The sequence below is a fragment of the Trichosurus vulpecula genome, chromosome 1, assembly GCF_011100635.1.
Source record: "Trichosurus vulpecula isolate mTriVul1 chromosome 1, mTriVul1.pri, whole genome shotgun sequence".
Taxonomy (NCBI): Eukaryota; Metazoa; Chordata; class Mammalia; order Diprotodontia; family Phalangeridae; genus Trichosurus; species Trichosurus vulpecula.
In genome coordinates this window covers 61,973,456-61,989,465 of record NC_050573.1, presented here as the reverse complement: position 1 = coordinate 61,989,465, position 16,010 = coordinate 61,973,456, and the positions used below count along the sequence as shown (strand labels likewise).

Genomic DNA, 16,010 nt, shown 5'->3' with positions numbered 1-16,010 from the left:
TGCTCTTCTCCCTCCCTTCCTTCCCTCTACTACAATGTTTTTGTGCCTCTTCATGTGATATAATTTACCCTTTTCTACTACCTCCCAGAACCATCCATTTATATCTCTTAATTATATTTTTATCATTATATCAGTTAGTCTATGAATATCTCTTTCAACTGTCATAATAAGTCTACTATTCTCAAGATTGACATACATATATATATAAAGCATATATAAAACAAAGTAATCCTCCATAAGGATATAATTAATCAGCCTTATTGATTAACTAGGGTTTCCCCCCCTCCCCATTTACCTTTTTCTGTCTCTCTTGAGTTTTGTATTTGGAGATCAAATTTTCCATTGAGCTCTGGCCTTTTCATCAGGAAGGTCTGGATAGAGCATTTTTTCATATGACTATAGAGAGCTTTAATTTCTTCATCTGAAAACTGCCTCTTCATATCCTTTGACCATTTATCAGTTGGGGAACCATTTGACAATTTCAATCAAAATAATTTTAATAGAAGTGGTGGAATTGTACTTATATTTAAAACTTCATTTAAACAAGCAAACTGATTCTATGCTGTTTTATGGAATAAATTTCTTTAGCCCACAATTTAGAAAAGGACTTTGTCACTACTTTAATGGCTAGTTCTTCTTTGTCTTGTTGGTAACTTGTATCATTTTAACTATAAAAGTTCAAGCAACAGCTTTGTTGGTTGTGAGGTTATAAAATAATTTCTATTGCATAACCATTTCGGATAGAGGTCAGTAGGCACGTATTGTAAGGCGCAATCTTCTATTCACTTGCTCCTTTGCCTAGAATTTGTCAAAGAATTTGAACAGGTCAGGATTCCCAAACTGAAATGGAAAATCTTGTTTGTCTTTCTAAATACATGTGGTGACACTTCAGGTATTATCTTTATAGAATTTTACAATCTAGATTCTAAAGTGCCAATTTTCTTGGTTTCTTAGGCTTGAATTTACATAAAAGATTGCAGCTGTTGAGATGCCATATGAAATAAATGCCTTTAGTTGAAGATTCATTGTAAGCTCCAGTGACTATAGTTGGTGACTTACTCATATAATAATGAAATTTATGCCATATAGATTTTGCATTCATCCAGCAAACCTGATTGAAAAGTTACCAGAGAAAGTTTATATATAAGGTAACTGACAAAAAATATAGTATTTATCCTTTCTCTGTAATAGGTGAGGTTTTGTTTGTTTTGGTTTTTTTCTTGGCAAGGCAATTGGGGTTCAGTGACTTGCCTAGCATCACACAGCTAGAAAGTGTAAAGTGTCTGAAATCGAATTTGAACTCAGGTCCTCCTGACTCCAGGGCAGGTACTCTATCCAGTGGGGCACCTAGCTGCCTCATTCGTTTATTCATTCATTCATTAGTTTATCTATCTATCTATTTATTTATTTATGTTTATTTGCTTATTTATTAGGGAGTTGGTTTATTGAGCAAAGATGTTTACCTGTCTAAATTTTAAGTACTGTGGGTTTCTCTGTTATTATCTTCACAATGTGAAAATATTACAGAGAACTCAAACATAGAAAATACAGCTAACAAAGTAGCTGAACAAGTAAACATTTTAGATCTTTAAAATAAACTCAAACACACAAAGTGATTTTGAAGCACGTCTATGATTTGAAGTCTTAAAGTGACATCTAATGTTTTAATAATTGAAGCATTTATAATTGACACAGCGTACAGATATTTTTAAGTGGTCATTAAAACCGATGATTTAAAATTCTTGGCTTTAAGTAACAGAAGTATCATTTGAATTCATATCACAGCTCTCTAAAATGGCAATAGTACATCAGTGTGACTTTCTAGTATCCCAAACTTGCCGTGGCTCTGTCTTTGCCAAGAAACAGAACCATACAACTGTTTAAAGCTGCCAATTTCCCAGAATGCTTTCCTCAAATCTAGCGGACTTTACGTTTCCCTCGCTTACCTTGAAGATACTTTGCTAAGAACAAAATGAAGAAAATCCATTTGTCACATTCTATCCATCCCCAGGGTTTAGAAATTTCAAGAATTTGGGTAAGGACAACCAAATGTTAAGAAATAACAGATTTTCCAGAAGCTAACCTATTTCTGAAAATAGAAAGGAGAAGGCTATGGTTTTTTTTTTTAAAAAGATATTAGCACAAGTTGAATATTGAAGATGTTCTACTCCTTAAAAGACTGGGAACAGAATACAGAGATCAGTAAAAGAAATAGGCCAATATAGAACGTGTTCTTCCTGCGCCACGAAGCAGGCTAGTCGTTCAGCTATGTTCTAAACTTCCACTTGGTGGCAAAGCTATCCTGAGTATTTCAATCTCTTGTCACTACATTAGGTTGACTCAGTCATTTGGCTACAACTGGAATCCATTTCAGAAATACCTTAAGGGAGGAGAGAGGCAAAAGTTGTGGGGTCTGGACCACCAGTCTTGGTAAGATAATGAATCTGTCTAAAAGTTTAGTTGGCTGGCTGCATGTCAACCTCCAGGAGGAGAGACTTTCTGAATATTCATTCATTTTTTTTTTTAAGATAGAAATCTTTAAAACAGCACTGCTCTCTCCTTACTAGCTGTTTGAGCCCAGCCAAGTCACTTAAGCTCTCTGTGTTTCAGTCTACTCACCTGTAAAATGCGGATAATAATAGTACCCCTCTCCCAGGGTTATTGTAAGAATCTAATGAGATAGATAGGTAGATAGGTAGATATAGATAGATATAGATAGATATATAGAGATTATAGATACAGATATAGATATGGATATGGATGTGGATATAGATATAGACATAGATATAGACACAGATATGGATATGGCTAGATATGAATATATAGAGACTGTAGATATAGATATGGATGTGGATATAGATAGATATAGATACAGACATGGATATGGATATGGAGATAGATAGATATAGATATAGATGGATATGGATACATATATAGATTTTAGATATAGATATAGATATAGAGAGATTATAGATATAGATATGGATATAGATAGATATAGATATATACAGATATAGATATAGATAGATATGGATATGGATATGGATATGGATGTGGATATGGAGATAGAGATAGAGATAGAGATACACACACATAGTCTTCTGCAAACCTTAAAGCACTATATAGATGTTGTTGTTACTATTAATTTAGAACAACTAGTAATTAAACTGGGAAGGTCCCAGCCCCCTGACCACAGTTTCTTCATACCCGGGCTGACTCTACTCTTCCCTGGTCAGCAGCCTCCCCCAAAACCTGGCCTGGTGGTATCCTGAGGTCTCCCCCAGGCTTGGTTTTTGAGTCCCCCCAGTAATTGATTGGAGCACCTATTTATAGAGGGCTTGCTTTGGGCTCCCAAAGCAGCAGCTAAGGCTCTGTGGGGAGCCACTTCTCTGGGGTATGGTACAGGGCATTCTTTTGGGGGGTGGGGCTGGCTTAGATGGCCTTAGGGAGCCCCTAGGACTTGGAGATCCTGTGATTCTGGATCTCAGCCTTTCTCCTCCTTCTCTTCTCCTGGGATGGGGGTGACCAGTGGAGGCAGAGGCTGCTCCCTAAAGGTGCAGGGTCTCTGCTGTTGTTCCCCCATCCTCCTCTATTTCCCTCTTCCTCTGTTCCCACCCCACTGAAGTACAAGAGGAAGTTAGGGAAAGCCTGGGCCTGTGTGTCTGTGGAGCAATAACAACGGCCTTCCCACAGAGCCTATAAGAGGACAGGTCAGAGAGAGGAGGCAGAGACCCCGAGGCTCTCCTCAGCACCCCCCGACCTCCCACGTCATGGCTTCCCTCCTGCTCAGGACCCTCCTCCTACTGCTAGCCTCCATCCAGGGCTGTAAGTATGGTCTCCCTCCCTCCCTCCTCTACCACCTTTCTGCCCACCTCTGCCTGGGGAAGGACCTGAAGCATCACAGGGAGGGAGGACTCAGGGCCCAGAAGCAGACCTGGGCTCTCTGTCTCTGATTTGGGGGGAGTTAACTTGCCCTCAGACCCAGGAGACCTGGGTTTGAGTCTTAGCTCAGGTAGATATTACTTCTGTGACCTTGGACAAACGACTCAGCCTCTCTGGACTCTCCGTCTGTAGATCAAGGATAACGATCCTCAGTCAGCACAGGCTCTCACGGAAATCACTCAGGAAGTTCGAGGTCTGGATCTGAGGGCAGGGTGGGGAGAGGGGAGTATGGGAGCAGAATTGCAGCTTATGGAAAATAGAGAGCATAGATTTTGAGTGGTAAAGGACCTTAGGGTTCTCCTAGTCTCACATCCCCTCCCCACCCACACACATTTTACAGACAAAGAAACTGAGGCTCAGAGATGAAGTGTCTTGCCCAAGGACACCCAGGTAGTAAATGACAGAGATGACACCAGAATTTAGGTCCTTTAGACGCTAAACCTAGGGCCCTTCCCCATCAGGTCATTTTTATCCCTGGGGGAGTTAGGAAGCTGCCTCCTCCCATAATAATAACAGCAATTGGCACCGTGGAGCAGGTCTGGAGGCAGGAAGACTCATCTTCCTGAGTTCAGACACTTCCTAGCTGTATGACCCTGGGAAAGTCACTTTAACCCTATTTGCCTCAGTTTCCTCATCTGTAAAATGAGCTGGAGAAGGAAATGGGCAACCACTCCTGTATCTTTGCCAAGAAAACCCCAAATGGGGCCTTGAAGAGCTGGACAGGACCAAATAACTACATACACCCCTGACCAATTTGATGAGATTGTGGGGTGTGGTCCTTTGGTGGAAAGGGACCTTCCAACAGAGGTACCTGGGCTTCTTAGCTCCTCGCAGAGAGGACCCAGGGAACACTATGTCATGATCGTCATAATCATAATGATGGTGGCAATAGCAATATATTAATTGTAACATTAAGATAGGATGATTATGTTATATTATTGGTTAATATGCATTATACACAAATATATTAACTAATAATATAATTTAACATCACGATCGCCATCGTAATGATGACAATGTAGTAATTAGAATGTAGTATGTTATAATACAATATTACTGGCTAATATATTTATATGTAAATACTCATTAACTAATAATATAACATAACATCCCAATCAGCATCGTCATAAATTGCATTTACGTGGTGCTTTAGGATTTTCAAAGCCCAACCCATACATTATCCCATTTGATCCTCACAACGACTCTGTGAGAGAAGTACTGTTATCCCCATTTTACATATGAGAAAACCAAGTCCCAAAGAGGTTAACTGATTCAATCGGTATCTAGTAGGCACTTAATACATACTTGTTGATTCATTGGTCACAGAGCTAAGTGTCTGTAGTGGGATCTGAACCCAGGTCTTCCTGCCTCCAAGTCCAATGCTCACATGAGAGGATGGGTCCATTCTGCATCAAAAAGAATGGGGAGGGGATTGGGAGCGTGTTAATGAGTTAGTCTTTAAGGATTTCTCATTGTACTGGTGTGAGCGATCTGTTTGTCAGAAGGTAAGTGCTTACAGTTGAAAAAAAAGTGTATTCCCCCCTCCTTACCCCCCCCACTTCTCACCCCTCACCCCAGACAAGCTGGGTTTAGTGACCCTGGTGCTTAGATGAAGGATAGACCATTTTCATCAGTGGACCCAGGCTCAAAGTGCCCCCAGCTCGTTGGACCATCTAAAGTATGGGCTCAGCCCCCTCCTCTGCCCAAAAGAGGTATTGGAAGAGGATGTAAGAGAGGTCTAGGTTTTAGTATTATTGTTATTAATGATAACTATGGTAATAACCTGCTAACACTATTGTTATGAAGAATAAGAACTTAGCAATATTAAATAATGGGCTGCTGGGTGGCGCCATAGTGCACAGAATGCTGGGTCTAGACTCAGGAAGAATGCGCATCTTCCTGAGTGCCAATCTGGCCTCAGATGCTTGCCAGCTGTGTGACCCTGGGCAAGTCACTTCACCCTGTTTGCCTCAGTTTCCTCATCTGTAAAATGAGATGGAGAAGGAAACGGCAAACCCAAAATGGGGTCATGGAGAGTTGGACATGACTGAACAACAATAATATTCAGTAATATGAACAGCAACTCTCCTGAATAGCAGGTAAGGAGGATAATAACCTAATACAATTAATTGACAAGAATATAAGAACACCACTGAATTTAATGTGAAACTGAGAACAATCATATTAATTAATCATATTAATTAATCAGACAATTAATTAATTAATGATATTAAAGAATATCCAGAATGCTATTGAATAGAATAACCCCTTTTATTTCTCTAGAAGTCTGGGGTTTACAGATCCCTTTCCTCAGACAGCTGTTTGAGGTAGATGGGTAATGCAAGGGTTACTAGTCCATTGTACAGGTGAGGAAACTGAGGCTCAGAGAATTTCATTCATTGACTTGCCCAGTCATAGGGTTAGCCAGAAGCAGAAATGGGACTCCCAAGTCCCAGTCCAGGCCTCTTTGCAAGCCACATGTCTGCTTCAGGTGATCTCTAGACACCTGAGCCATATTGACCCCTCTGCTACTGGTTGCTGGGAGAGGTCCCTCTAAGGATGAGTCTCAGAGAGGGCCTTGAAGGATAGAACAAGCATATCTGAGTTCATCTCTCTCTCTCCCTCTCTGTGCTGTCCTCCCACCCCAGCTTTGGTCCTTAGCTCCAAGATCGTGGGTGGCAGACCTGCCCTCCCCCACTCTCGGCCATATATGATCTCCCTGCAGATTCTAGGGAACCACTTCTGTGGGGGCACCTTGATCCACCCTCAGTTTGTGATGACAGCAGCCCACTGCGTTGACAAAATGTGAGTAATGGTAGAAAGGGGTGGGGTCCTCTGGTCCCTGTGGACACAGGGGAGATGGTCCAGTGTCCTACCTTTAGGGAGCCCCTATTCAGAGGGGAGAGCTCTGCCTCATTCCCTCTGGGAATGCCTGGACTAAAGCGGGGGGAACTCAGCCCCTGCCCTCTGGAGACACTGCCATGTCCTAGGGAAGCCCTTATCCAGGGTGGGGAATCTGTGGCCTTGAGGCCACGTGTGGCCCTCTAGGTCCTCAGATGTGGCCTTTTGACTGAGTCCAAGTTTTATAGAACAAATCCCCTTCTGAGGCCCTAGAGGGCCACATGTGGCCCAGAGCCTACAAACAGATGACAGACCAATTAATGCAAACCATGTGGTCCTGACTCTTCACGAGAGAGGAGGCCCTTTCTGAATTCCATGTGGGTGGGGGCAATCTAGGAAGGCTTCATGGAATAAGGGACTTTTTGAAAAGTTTAGACTTTCTCCTGAAGACCACAAGGAGCCATGGGGGGCATTGGAGTAGGAGAGGGCACGCTCAGAGCCAGGTTCTGAGAAGATGACTCTGGCAGCTTGTACTGGATAGATTAGAGCCCCAGGCAAGGGAAACTAGTTAAGTGACTGTTCTAATAGTTAGTCAGAGCAGTTGCAGATGGGCGTGAGTATGAGGAGAGGGCGCAGGAGAGATGTTGGGGAGATACAATGGGCAAGGCTTGATGCCATTCCTAACCTAAGATTATTTCAAGGAATGAATGCTTCTTAGTGACGAAGGACAAAAACATGTAAAAGCTTACCATTTCTAGTTCAGGGTAGTCTAACTTTGCAACAGCGAGAAGGGAGAAGCCTGAGCTTTCCAGTCTGGGGGACTGACAGAAAGGTAGTTAAAGGCCATTGGATAGACATAGCTTGGTGGTAACTGAACTCAAATTCTGATGCCACCAATTACTAGCTGTGTGACCTTAGGTAAGTCTTTCTAAGTCTCGGTTTCCTCGTCTATAAATGGGAATAGTCCTACTTGTCTTCCCTCCCCTAGTTGGGAGGAACTCTTAGAGCCCCACGAGCATGTGGCTATGATCACAATGGTACCCAGTGGAAGCCCTCTTCCCCCTCATTTTTCCCTCTCTTCCCACCCCAGCCCCCCCGAAATGGTGACGGTGTTTGCGGGAGTCCATGACCTGACAAACCCTGAGTCCTCCTGGCAGGCGTTCAGCGTCCAGCGTTTCTATACAAATGACTACAATGAAAACCAGATACTCAATGACATCGCACTCATTCAGGTAAGAGACGAAGGAAAGAGAGACAAGGGGGAAGGTCGCCTCCATCTTGTTAACTTCTCCCTCGTTGTTGGGGTGCAGCAGGGAGGCCAGGGGTGCAGAAATAGGGAAAGAGAAAGTCCCTTAGCTCATAGGTCTGTAGAAGGAACACCTAAGGAACCCTAGACATCATGAGAATAGTCAGACAATGGCTCCTTATTCCTGGAGGGCCATTGATAGGATGAAGAGGGGACTAGTGATCATGTCATATGAAGATCTACGTAAGGATGGTGGAAAGTATTTAGGAAAAGCCATATGGTAAGTACAAAGTGAAATGGATCTGTGGTCCCAGGGTCTGGGTTTGAATCCTGGTCTGGCCAATAGCCATCCATGGAGTTAGACTAGGAAGCCTCTAAGATACCTTCCACCTCAGTGGGGCTATAATGATGGCTTGTCTTCAGGGATCTGAAGGAGCTTGGTCTTCTCGGCCCCAGAGGGCAGAACCCTGAAAAACGCGTGCATGTAACAGAAATAGAGATGTCCTCTTCATCTTTCTACTTTTGTTTTTTGAGGGGGTGAGGCAAGGAAATTGGGGTTAAGTGACTTGCCCAAGGTCACACAGCTAGTAAGTGTCAAGTGTCTGAGGCCAGGTTTGAACTCGGGTCCTCCAGGCTCCAGGGCTGGTACTCTACTCACTGCGCCACCTAGCTGCCCCCAGAACTTTCTAATTCACCTGGGCTCTTAGCACATGTCCGCTGAATGAAATCATGCAGATATGGGATTGAAGTTTACATAGGATTACCACATACAAGCCCATACACAATTAGCAACATACTCGATTTGCATATACAAACACATAATGAATGATTGCACATGCAATTAGCAATATTCAATTAGCACACGCTCAGTAGCAGACATGGAGCTAGCTCACGTGAGCATGTGTGCAGTTTTCACAGTTCACACAGTTAGCACGTGGGGCGAGATAAAGAATGAATCCATTTAGTGGGAAGAGTACTGGATTCGTGGACAGGAGTGTCTTACCCCTGACACTTAGTGGCTGTATGTAACCACGGGCAGATCACTTCGTCTCTGAGTTTCCTCATTTGTAAAACAGGGATAGTAACAACACCTGTGGTCCATCTCACAGAGTTGTCATGAGGGTCAAAGGAGATATCGGGCACAAAAACCTTTGCAAATGTTAAAATTCTCTCTAAATACTGGTCATTTGTATTGATACAATTAGCACACATCTATAACCATGCAGTTAGCACATACAGGTACTAGAATACAAGGAAGAAGATTACTGGAGTGTTCCAACTGACAACTGTACTGGGTCCTGACCCGATGTGGGAGGTGGGGGGTTTAGGGGTGTATGTGCAGGGGGAGGTGCCACATGGCTAAAGAAAAGCTGATTTCAGTGGGGGCAGTGCTGGGGGTGGGATGACTTAGACCTGGAAGACAAGAGAGGGAAGCCTAGGTGGGATTCCACACTGTCCTATGCTGACCAGCCCTGTCTCTGGCCCCTTCATCCCCACAGTTGGACCGTCCAGCCTCTCTGAATGCCAACATCCAGGTGGTTCCGCTCCCAAGACAGGGCCAGTCACTACCGATGGGGACCCAGTGCCTGGCCATGGGCTGGGGGCGACTGGGAACAGAGTTGCCCATCTCCAGCGTCCTGCAGGAACTGAACGTCACCGTGGTGACCTTCCTATGCCGGGAGCATAACATCTGTACGCTGGCACCCCGTCAGCGAGCGGGCATCTGTTTTGTACGTATCTAAACCCCCATTCACCAGTGCCCCAGGGGAAGGTAGCACCAGAAAGCCCAATGCTCAATGACAGTAGTTGCAAAGCCTGTATGTATCAGGGGAGAGAAAGGAATTCTGGATCCTAACAAGCCCAGAATTGAGGGTTAATTCTCTTCACTAGAGACTGGGAAGCCAGAGTGTCCAGGGGGTGGGAGGGTTGAAGCAGTCACCTGGGGCAGAGCATGGAAAGTGGAGAGCCTGGGATGGGGGATGCCACCTATCTGCAAAGGGCAATGTGGGTAATGGGAAGTGTCCTGGGCTCAGGAGACCAGTCCTAGCTCTGCCACTGACTTAGTGTATGACCATGGGCAGGTCTCAGCCCCTCTATGAGCCTCATTTTACCCACCTGTAAAAGGTGGGAGGTGAGATTCAATCATCTCTAAAGTCCTCTGTGGCCTAAAACCAGGGGTGAATGACAAGGAAGGTAGAAAGTAAGCTAACCACACCCCCCTTCCTGCCTCTGTCCACAGGGGGATTCTGGAGGCCCTCTCATCTGCCAGGGAACGGTCCATGCTGTGGACTCCTTCATCAAAGGGGGATGCGCCTCTCAGAGATTTCCAGACTTCTTTGCCAGAGTGTCCCTTTACGTGAACTGGATCAACAGTATCCTGAGACGTGTGGAGGAGGGGGAGGAGAAGAACGAAGACTGGCAATCCTCAGGCAGCCCCATGGGCAACCCTTAACTGACCCTTCCCCTGCAAGCCTCCCCAACATCCTCTGCTCCTGGGATGAGAGACCTGGGAGGTGGAGGCTTCAACTTCTACAAGGCAGTGATTGATTGCTAGACAGCTGAGCTTGGAGTCCAGAAGCCCTTCAAATCTCACCTCTGACACTTACTAGCTGTGTGACCTCAGGCAAGCCACACCACTCTGAGCTTCAGTTTCTTTCATCAGTCAAGTGGGGGTAATAATAGCGCCCACCTCACAGGGCTGTTGTGAGGATCCAATGACATTGTGTATGGAAAGCATTTGGTAAACCTGGAAAGTTCTATGGAGATATGAGTCGCTGTTATTGTTACTAACCTCCTCAAAGCTCAGCCCATCAGCGGTGTCCCTGGGAGGCTGGGCAGGGTGCTGGGCAAAGTGAGGGAGGCCAGCTGGGATGATGAAGAGATTAATTGGTAATTATTATTAATTGGAATGGTCCCCTCAGTCAGCCCAGGGTCCTCATCCAGGCCCGAGGACATGTCCCACCTCAATCCCTTTGAGAGCCTCAGATGAGGTCCTCTGCCCATCCCTCAGATCTTCCCCTTGGGGACAGATAAAGAAACCCCCATCCCTCACCTTCCAGCAGCTAAATAACACAGTGGATAGGATGCTGGACCCAAGTCAAGAAGACCTGAGTTCAAATGCCATCTCCCACACTAACTAGCTTGTGACTCTGGGCAAGCAGGCTCTCTGTGACTCAGTTTCCATCTCTGTAAAATGAGGATACTACACTCTGTGGCCTCTAAGTCGATGGAGTCATTATTTGGAAAGCTATCTGTCTGCCTCCATAGGGTGGATCAGGATCTAAGCTCCCCAAGAGCCTGGTGTGAGGAGTGGGGGTAGAGGGACGGTTCCAGTTCTGACCACAGCCCTCTCCCCGATCCAGCCCTAGACTGTGGTTTCAATAAACGCAAAGGCATCAGGACCCTCACCCTGGAGACTGCTTGTCATTTCCAAGGGCATAGGAAGGCATTTAAGTTCTTCAGGGGACTGGGGACAAGGTTCTAGAAGCATTAAACTGGTCACAGGTGGCCAGAGGAGATGGTAAAGTGGTCACCTTCCCCAAATCTCCCTCAGGAGCAGGCCTGGGCCAGGCTAGGAGTGATGGAGCCCTCTGGTTCTGTAGCGGCATGCTCTGAAGATTTAGTACCTGGACTTACAAAGGGGAGGGGACAATTAGCATCCATCTCCAGCAAGCGTTCCAAGACCTGGGCTTGCCCACCCACCCCCTTCCAACCAGGGCTTGGCACCATCCACCTTTCTCTGGTCAGTCAGGTAACAAACCTCAGCACAAAGGCCTAGTCTAGGGGTCAACAAACCTGTCTGGGTTCACATCCCACCTTGGCAAATGAGTCCAAGGCAAGCCCGTCTCTGAGACTCGTCCATAAGATGATGTGGTAGAACTCAGTAATCTCTGAGGCTTGGTCCATCTCTGACACCCAGTGTTCTGTATCTTCGTTCCCTCTAAATCTAGGCAAGGGAACTACAGGGACGTAAAGTTTCCAAGTAAGTGGAGACCATTGCAAGGAGAGGGAGAGAATCGGCTGGGATTTGGGCCATTTATTTGGCCTTATATATCCCCGCAATGTCATGTCGGAGCGTGGACGGAGTGCCTGGGCCTGCCAAGACTGATTGTCTAGGGATGAAGGGAGAGGATAAGGGAGGGTTTTACACTTGGTGAGAAACTTTATAGTAAGACAGACACAAATATATTATATATTATATTATGAGTATATGTTATATAATATATTATTACGTTATATATAATGTCTGGGGGATGAGGGAAGAGGGCCAAGGGAGGGTTTTACACTTTGTAAGAAACAGACACATATATATTATGTGTATATGTTATATAATATATTATTACATGAATATATTATTACATTATATATAATGTTTGGGGGATGAGGGGAGAGAGCTAAGGGAAGCTTTTTAACTTCCTGAGAAACTATACAGTGAGAGGTCTGTCTGGTCCCTTCTGGTCCCCCTCCCCCCACCCCTCAGACAACAATACTGATAGGGTCCTAGAGCTCCGCCTACACTCCTACATGACATTATTCGGAAGCTCTGCAGGCCTCAAGGGCTCACATGGCCCATCGCGTATCCCTCCTCTCCGTTCACATGGGCACTCCAGTCCTGAACAGAGGCCAAGGTCTGGGCCCAGCCCCATGTCATCCACATGCCAGCCCTGTCTCTCCCCATTCCCTTGCCCACCTTCTGGTCCAATGGGATTCATCATTACTTAAATGTTACGCTTACCCATAACTTCATTATTCCAATGACGCTCATCCTACACCCCGCTGCTGCCCCAATTTTTTCTGCGCTCCCTTGATCTTCAAGGCCATGTAGAGCTGGAATTGATCTTATTGATCAGAGAAACACTCAGAATCAGAGAATTGGAAGGGTCCTCGGAGGTCATCCAACAGTAGCCCAATCTGTACCTGAAGGGGCTGTCTCATATCTATCTATCTATCTATCTATCTATCTATCTATCTATCTATCTATGTGTATATATATATATATATACAACCATATGCAACCCCCCATTTTATGGATGAAGAAACAGGCCCAGAAAGCTCAAGAGACCCGCCCAGAGTCACAAAGCTTAAGTTATATGGCAGAACTAGGATTCAAACCCGGCCCCTCTGGCTCCAGATTAGTTTCCTTTCTTGCATATTTCAATGAAGACCATAGCCAGCTCCTCCTCTGACTTCCTGCACTCCTCGTCCGCTGTCCTCCACAAACAGATGGCCTTTGACTGCTCTTTCTCCAGCATGTCCCAGTTTAATAAGAAGCATTTAATATTTTAATTTATTGATATCTTTTGATTTTGCATCACCTTTATTTCTGAATACACCCTTTTCCCTATTAAGTCATTGCTTGTAACCAAGAATAAAAACAGAGAGAAAAGTAAAACAGGGCATGTCATGTGGAAGAGGGAATACATTTGTTCTACTTGACCTTTCAAATACAAGCAGATACCAGAATGCCCCCCCCCACCCCCCAGTCTTTTTTCAGAATAAATGTCTCCAGTTCCTTCAACTGGTTTTCATCTGGCACCATGTTAAGGCTCTTCCCTAACCTGGTTGCCCTCCTCTGGACTCTTTCCAGTTTATCCATGTCCTCCCTAAAATATGCCGTCCACTACTGAACACAGCCTCCATATGTGGTCTGATCAGGACAGAGTGGAGAGGGACAAGCACTTCCCCTAGTACCAGAACTGGCCTTCTTTCTTTTTTTCTTTTTTTTTTTAAATTATCTAGCATTTTTCTTCTCTCTATCTCTACCTCTCATTCACAAGAAGAAGAAGAAGAAGAAGAAGAAGAAGAAAGAGGAGGAGGAGGAGGAGGAGGAGGAGGAGGAGGAGGAGGAGGAGGAGGAGGAGGAGAAGAGGAAGGAGAATAAGGAGAAGCCAACAATAATCACAGACAAGCAAAACAAATGCTCATCTCGTCCATGCCCCCAAAGTGTGTCTCATCTTGTGCCTTCAGGCCATTGCCTCTCTTTCAGGAGATGGGTCACAGTCTTCATCATCTATCAGTCCTCTGCATTACGGTTAATCATTGTGTTGATCAGAATTCTTTTTTTTCTTTTTTCTTTTATCTTTATTTATTTATTTATTTTTTGTTTACAACATTCACTTCCATAAGCTTTTGAGTTTTAAATTTTCTCCACCTTTCTCCCTTCCAAACCCCACGAAGACAGCGTGCAATCTGATATAGGCTCTACATATACATCCTTATTAAACATATTTTCACATTAGACATGTTATAAAGAAAAGTAGAATGAATTGCAACAGACTCTCCACAAGGGACTATAAGAGGAGACATTAGGAAAGGGGTGCCCATGAGGACCCCAAGGCTGTTGCAGACATCTGCCTGCCTCCTTGCAGCATGGCATCCACGCTTCATGGCACTCTCCTCCTGCTGCTGGCCTTTTCCACGGGGCTAAGTTTCTGCCTGTCTGCCTCCCTGTTTGTCTGCCTGCCCACCTGTCTGTCTGTCTGCCTAGCACTAGAGAGATCAAGTAGAAAGAAAAAAAAAACAAAACAAAAAGATAGAGATCAAATAGTCTGCTTCGATCTGCATTCAGACTCCACAGTTCTTTCTCTGGATGTGGACAGCACTTTCCATCCTGAGTCTTTTGGACTTTTGGACATTGCTGAGAAGAGCTAAGTCTATCAAAGTTGCTAATCAGAATTCTTAAGCCTTTCAGAGGTGTATATAGGCCCAGTGATATATCAAGGACACGCACAGTTTAGTAACTTTGGGGGCACACTATGCTTCTCTTAATGCAGTTCAAGATGGCACTGGCTTTTGGGCTGCCAAGTCACAGTCTCCACTCCTACTGGAGTCCAGTGCTGGGGCTTGCTGTTTGCTAAAATCCCCAGATGTTTTTCAGATAAACTGCTCCCTGCGAGTTTGCGTCTCCTTCTCTGCACGTAACAATGCACATATAAACACACAATTGGGCAGATTTGTCTGTTCTTGTGTGTCTAACCTTGCGAATAAGCATGCCTGCATATGTTTATACAAGCATAAATCCACGTGTGTCTCTGTATGTGAGTGTGTGTGCGTGTGCGTGTGTGTGTGTGTGTGTGTGTGTGTGTGTGTGTGTGTGTCTTTGAATCTGGGAGCATGAGGGTCTGGCTGCATCCCAATGCTAAACAGAAATGACATTTGGAAACCCTGGTAGCCTAGAGGTAATTGTGTGGGCCCATGAAACTAAGCTGAATTGGCCCAGCCTAGAGAAATGAGCAGCAGGCTGCCTCCTGCAACAGCCCTGACCCCCTTCCTGTCAGGCTGAAAACTTGGTCCCCTTCCTTCCCCAAGGCCTCCTTCTCTAACACCCCCCACCCCCAGTCACCGTTTGCTCTTGCATCACTGACAGGGACAGTTGGGAGTGGAGCATCTTTGGGGGAGTTTGGAAGGGGAACTGGATTTTGGCTTCCTGCCAGCTCCTAAGGGGCCTCTGGGGCTGCTGGGAGGCAGTCCCCAGCAGGGAACCACCAGATGGGTTTAGGCAGGGGTTGGATGACCTCTGGGGACATTAGAGAGAAGAGTCTGTGTCAGGCTGGGAGAAGGCCTCACTGCTGAAGTCACTTCCAGCTCTGAGATTCGAGGATTCTGAGGAGACTTCAAAGTTATGATCCTTTGGGATCATAAGACCTTCCGAGCTGGGGTTATAACTCCCTGGGGACTGCTCCAGCTGACCCATCCTTCTCTTCTGCCTCCTCTGTTTCTGGCCTGTTGTAGGAGGGTAGATGGAAGGCTGATGCTGCTTCTGAGGTTCCTGTATCCCACCTCCCGTTATTGCCACATTCCTCAGGGTCCTGGGTCCCTATATCCTGCCCCCATCCAAGTGACCGAGGAAACAGGTGAAGTAACAGCTCCCAACCAGCCCCTGGGCCTGTGGGGCAATTGCAACGGACTCTCCACAAGAGACTATAAGAGGAGAGATTAGGAAAGGGGTGCCCACGAAGACCCCAAGGCTGCTGCAGACATC

General features: G+C 45.4%; 1 protein-coding gene across 1 annotated transcript; it reads left to right on the top strand.

Annotated features, from left to right (window-relative positions):
* The first annotated feature begins 3,732 nt into the window (after positions 1-3,732).
* Positions 3,733-10,540, top strand: PRTN3 (proteinase 3). The gene is made up of 5 exons (XM_036742251.1): positions 3,733-3,825; positions 6,591-6,747; positions 7,874-8,015; positions 9,529-9,759; positions 10,269-10,540. The coding sequence occupies exons 1-5, from the start codon at positions 3,771-3,773 to the stop codon at positions 10,479-10,481; spliced, it is 798 nt and encodes a 265-aa protein (XP_036598146.1). The 5' UTR covers positions 3,733-3,770; the 3' UTR covers positions 10,482-10,540.
* The last annotated feature ends 5,470 nt before the right edge of the window (positions 10,541-16,010 follow it).

Bases quoted from the DNA above. Each gene is read 5' to 3' on its own strand.
- PRTN3 (XM_036742251.1), top strand. From the start codon at position 3,771: ATGGCTTCCCTCCTGCTCAGGACCCTCCTCCTACTGCTAGCCTCCATC. The intron at 3,826-6,590 runs GTAAGTATGGTC...CTCCCACCCCAG, and splicing joins GCTAGCCTCCATCCAGGGCT to CTTTGGTCCTTAGCTCCAAG. The intron at 8,016-9,528 runs GTAAGAGACGAA...TCATCCCCACAG, and splicing joins ATGACATCGCACTCATTCAG to TTGGACCGTCCAGCCTCTCT.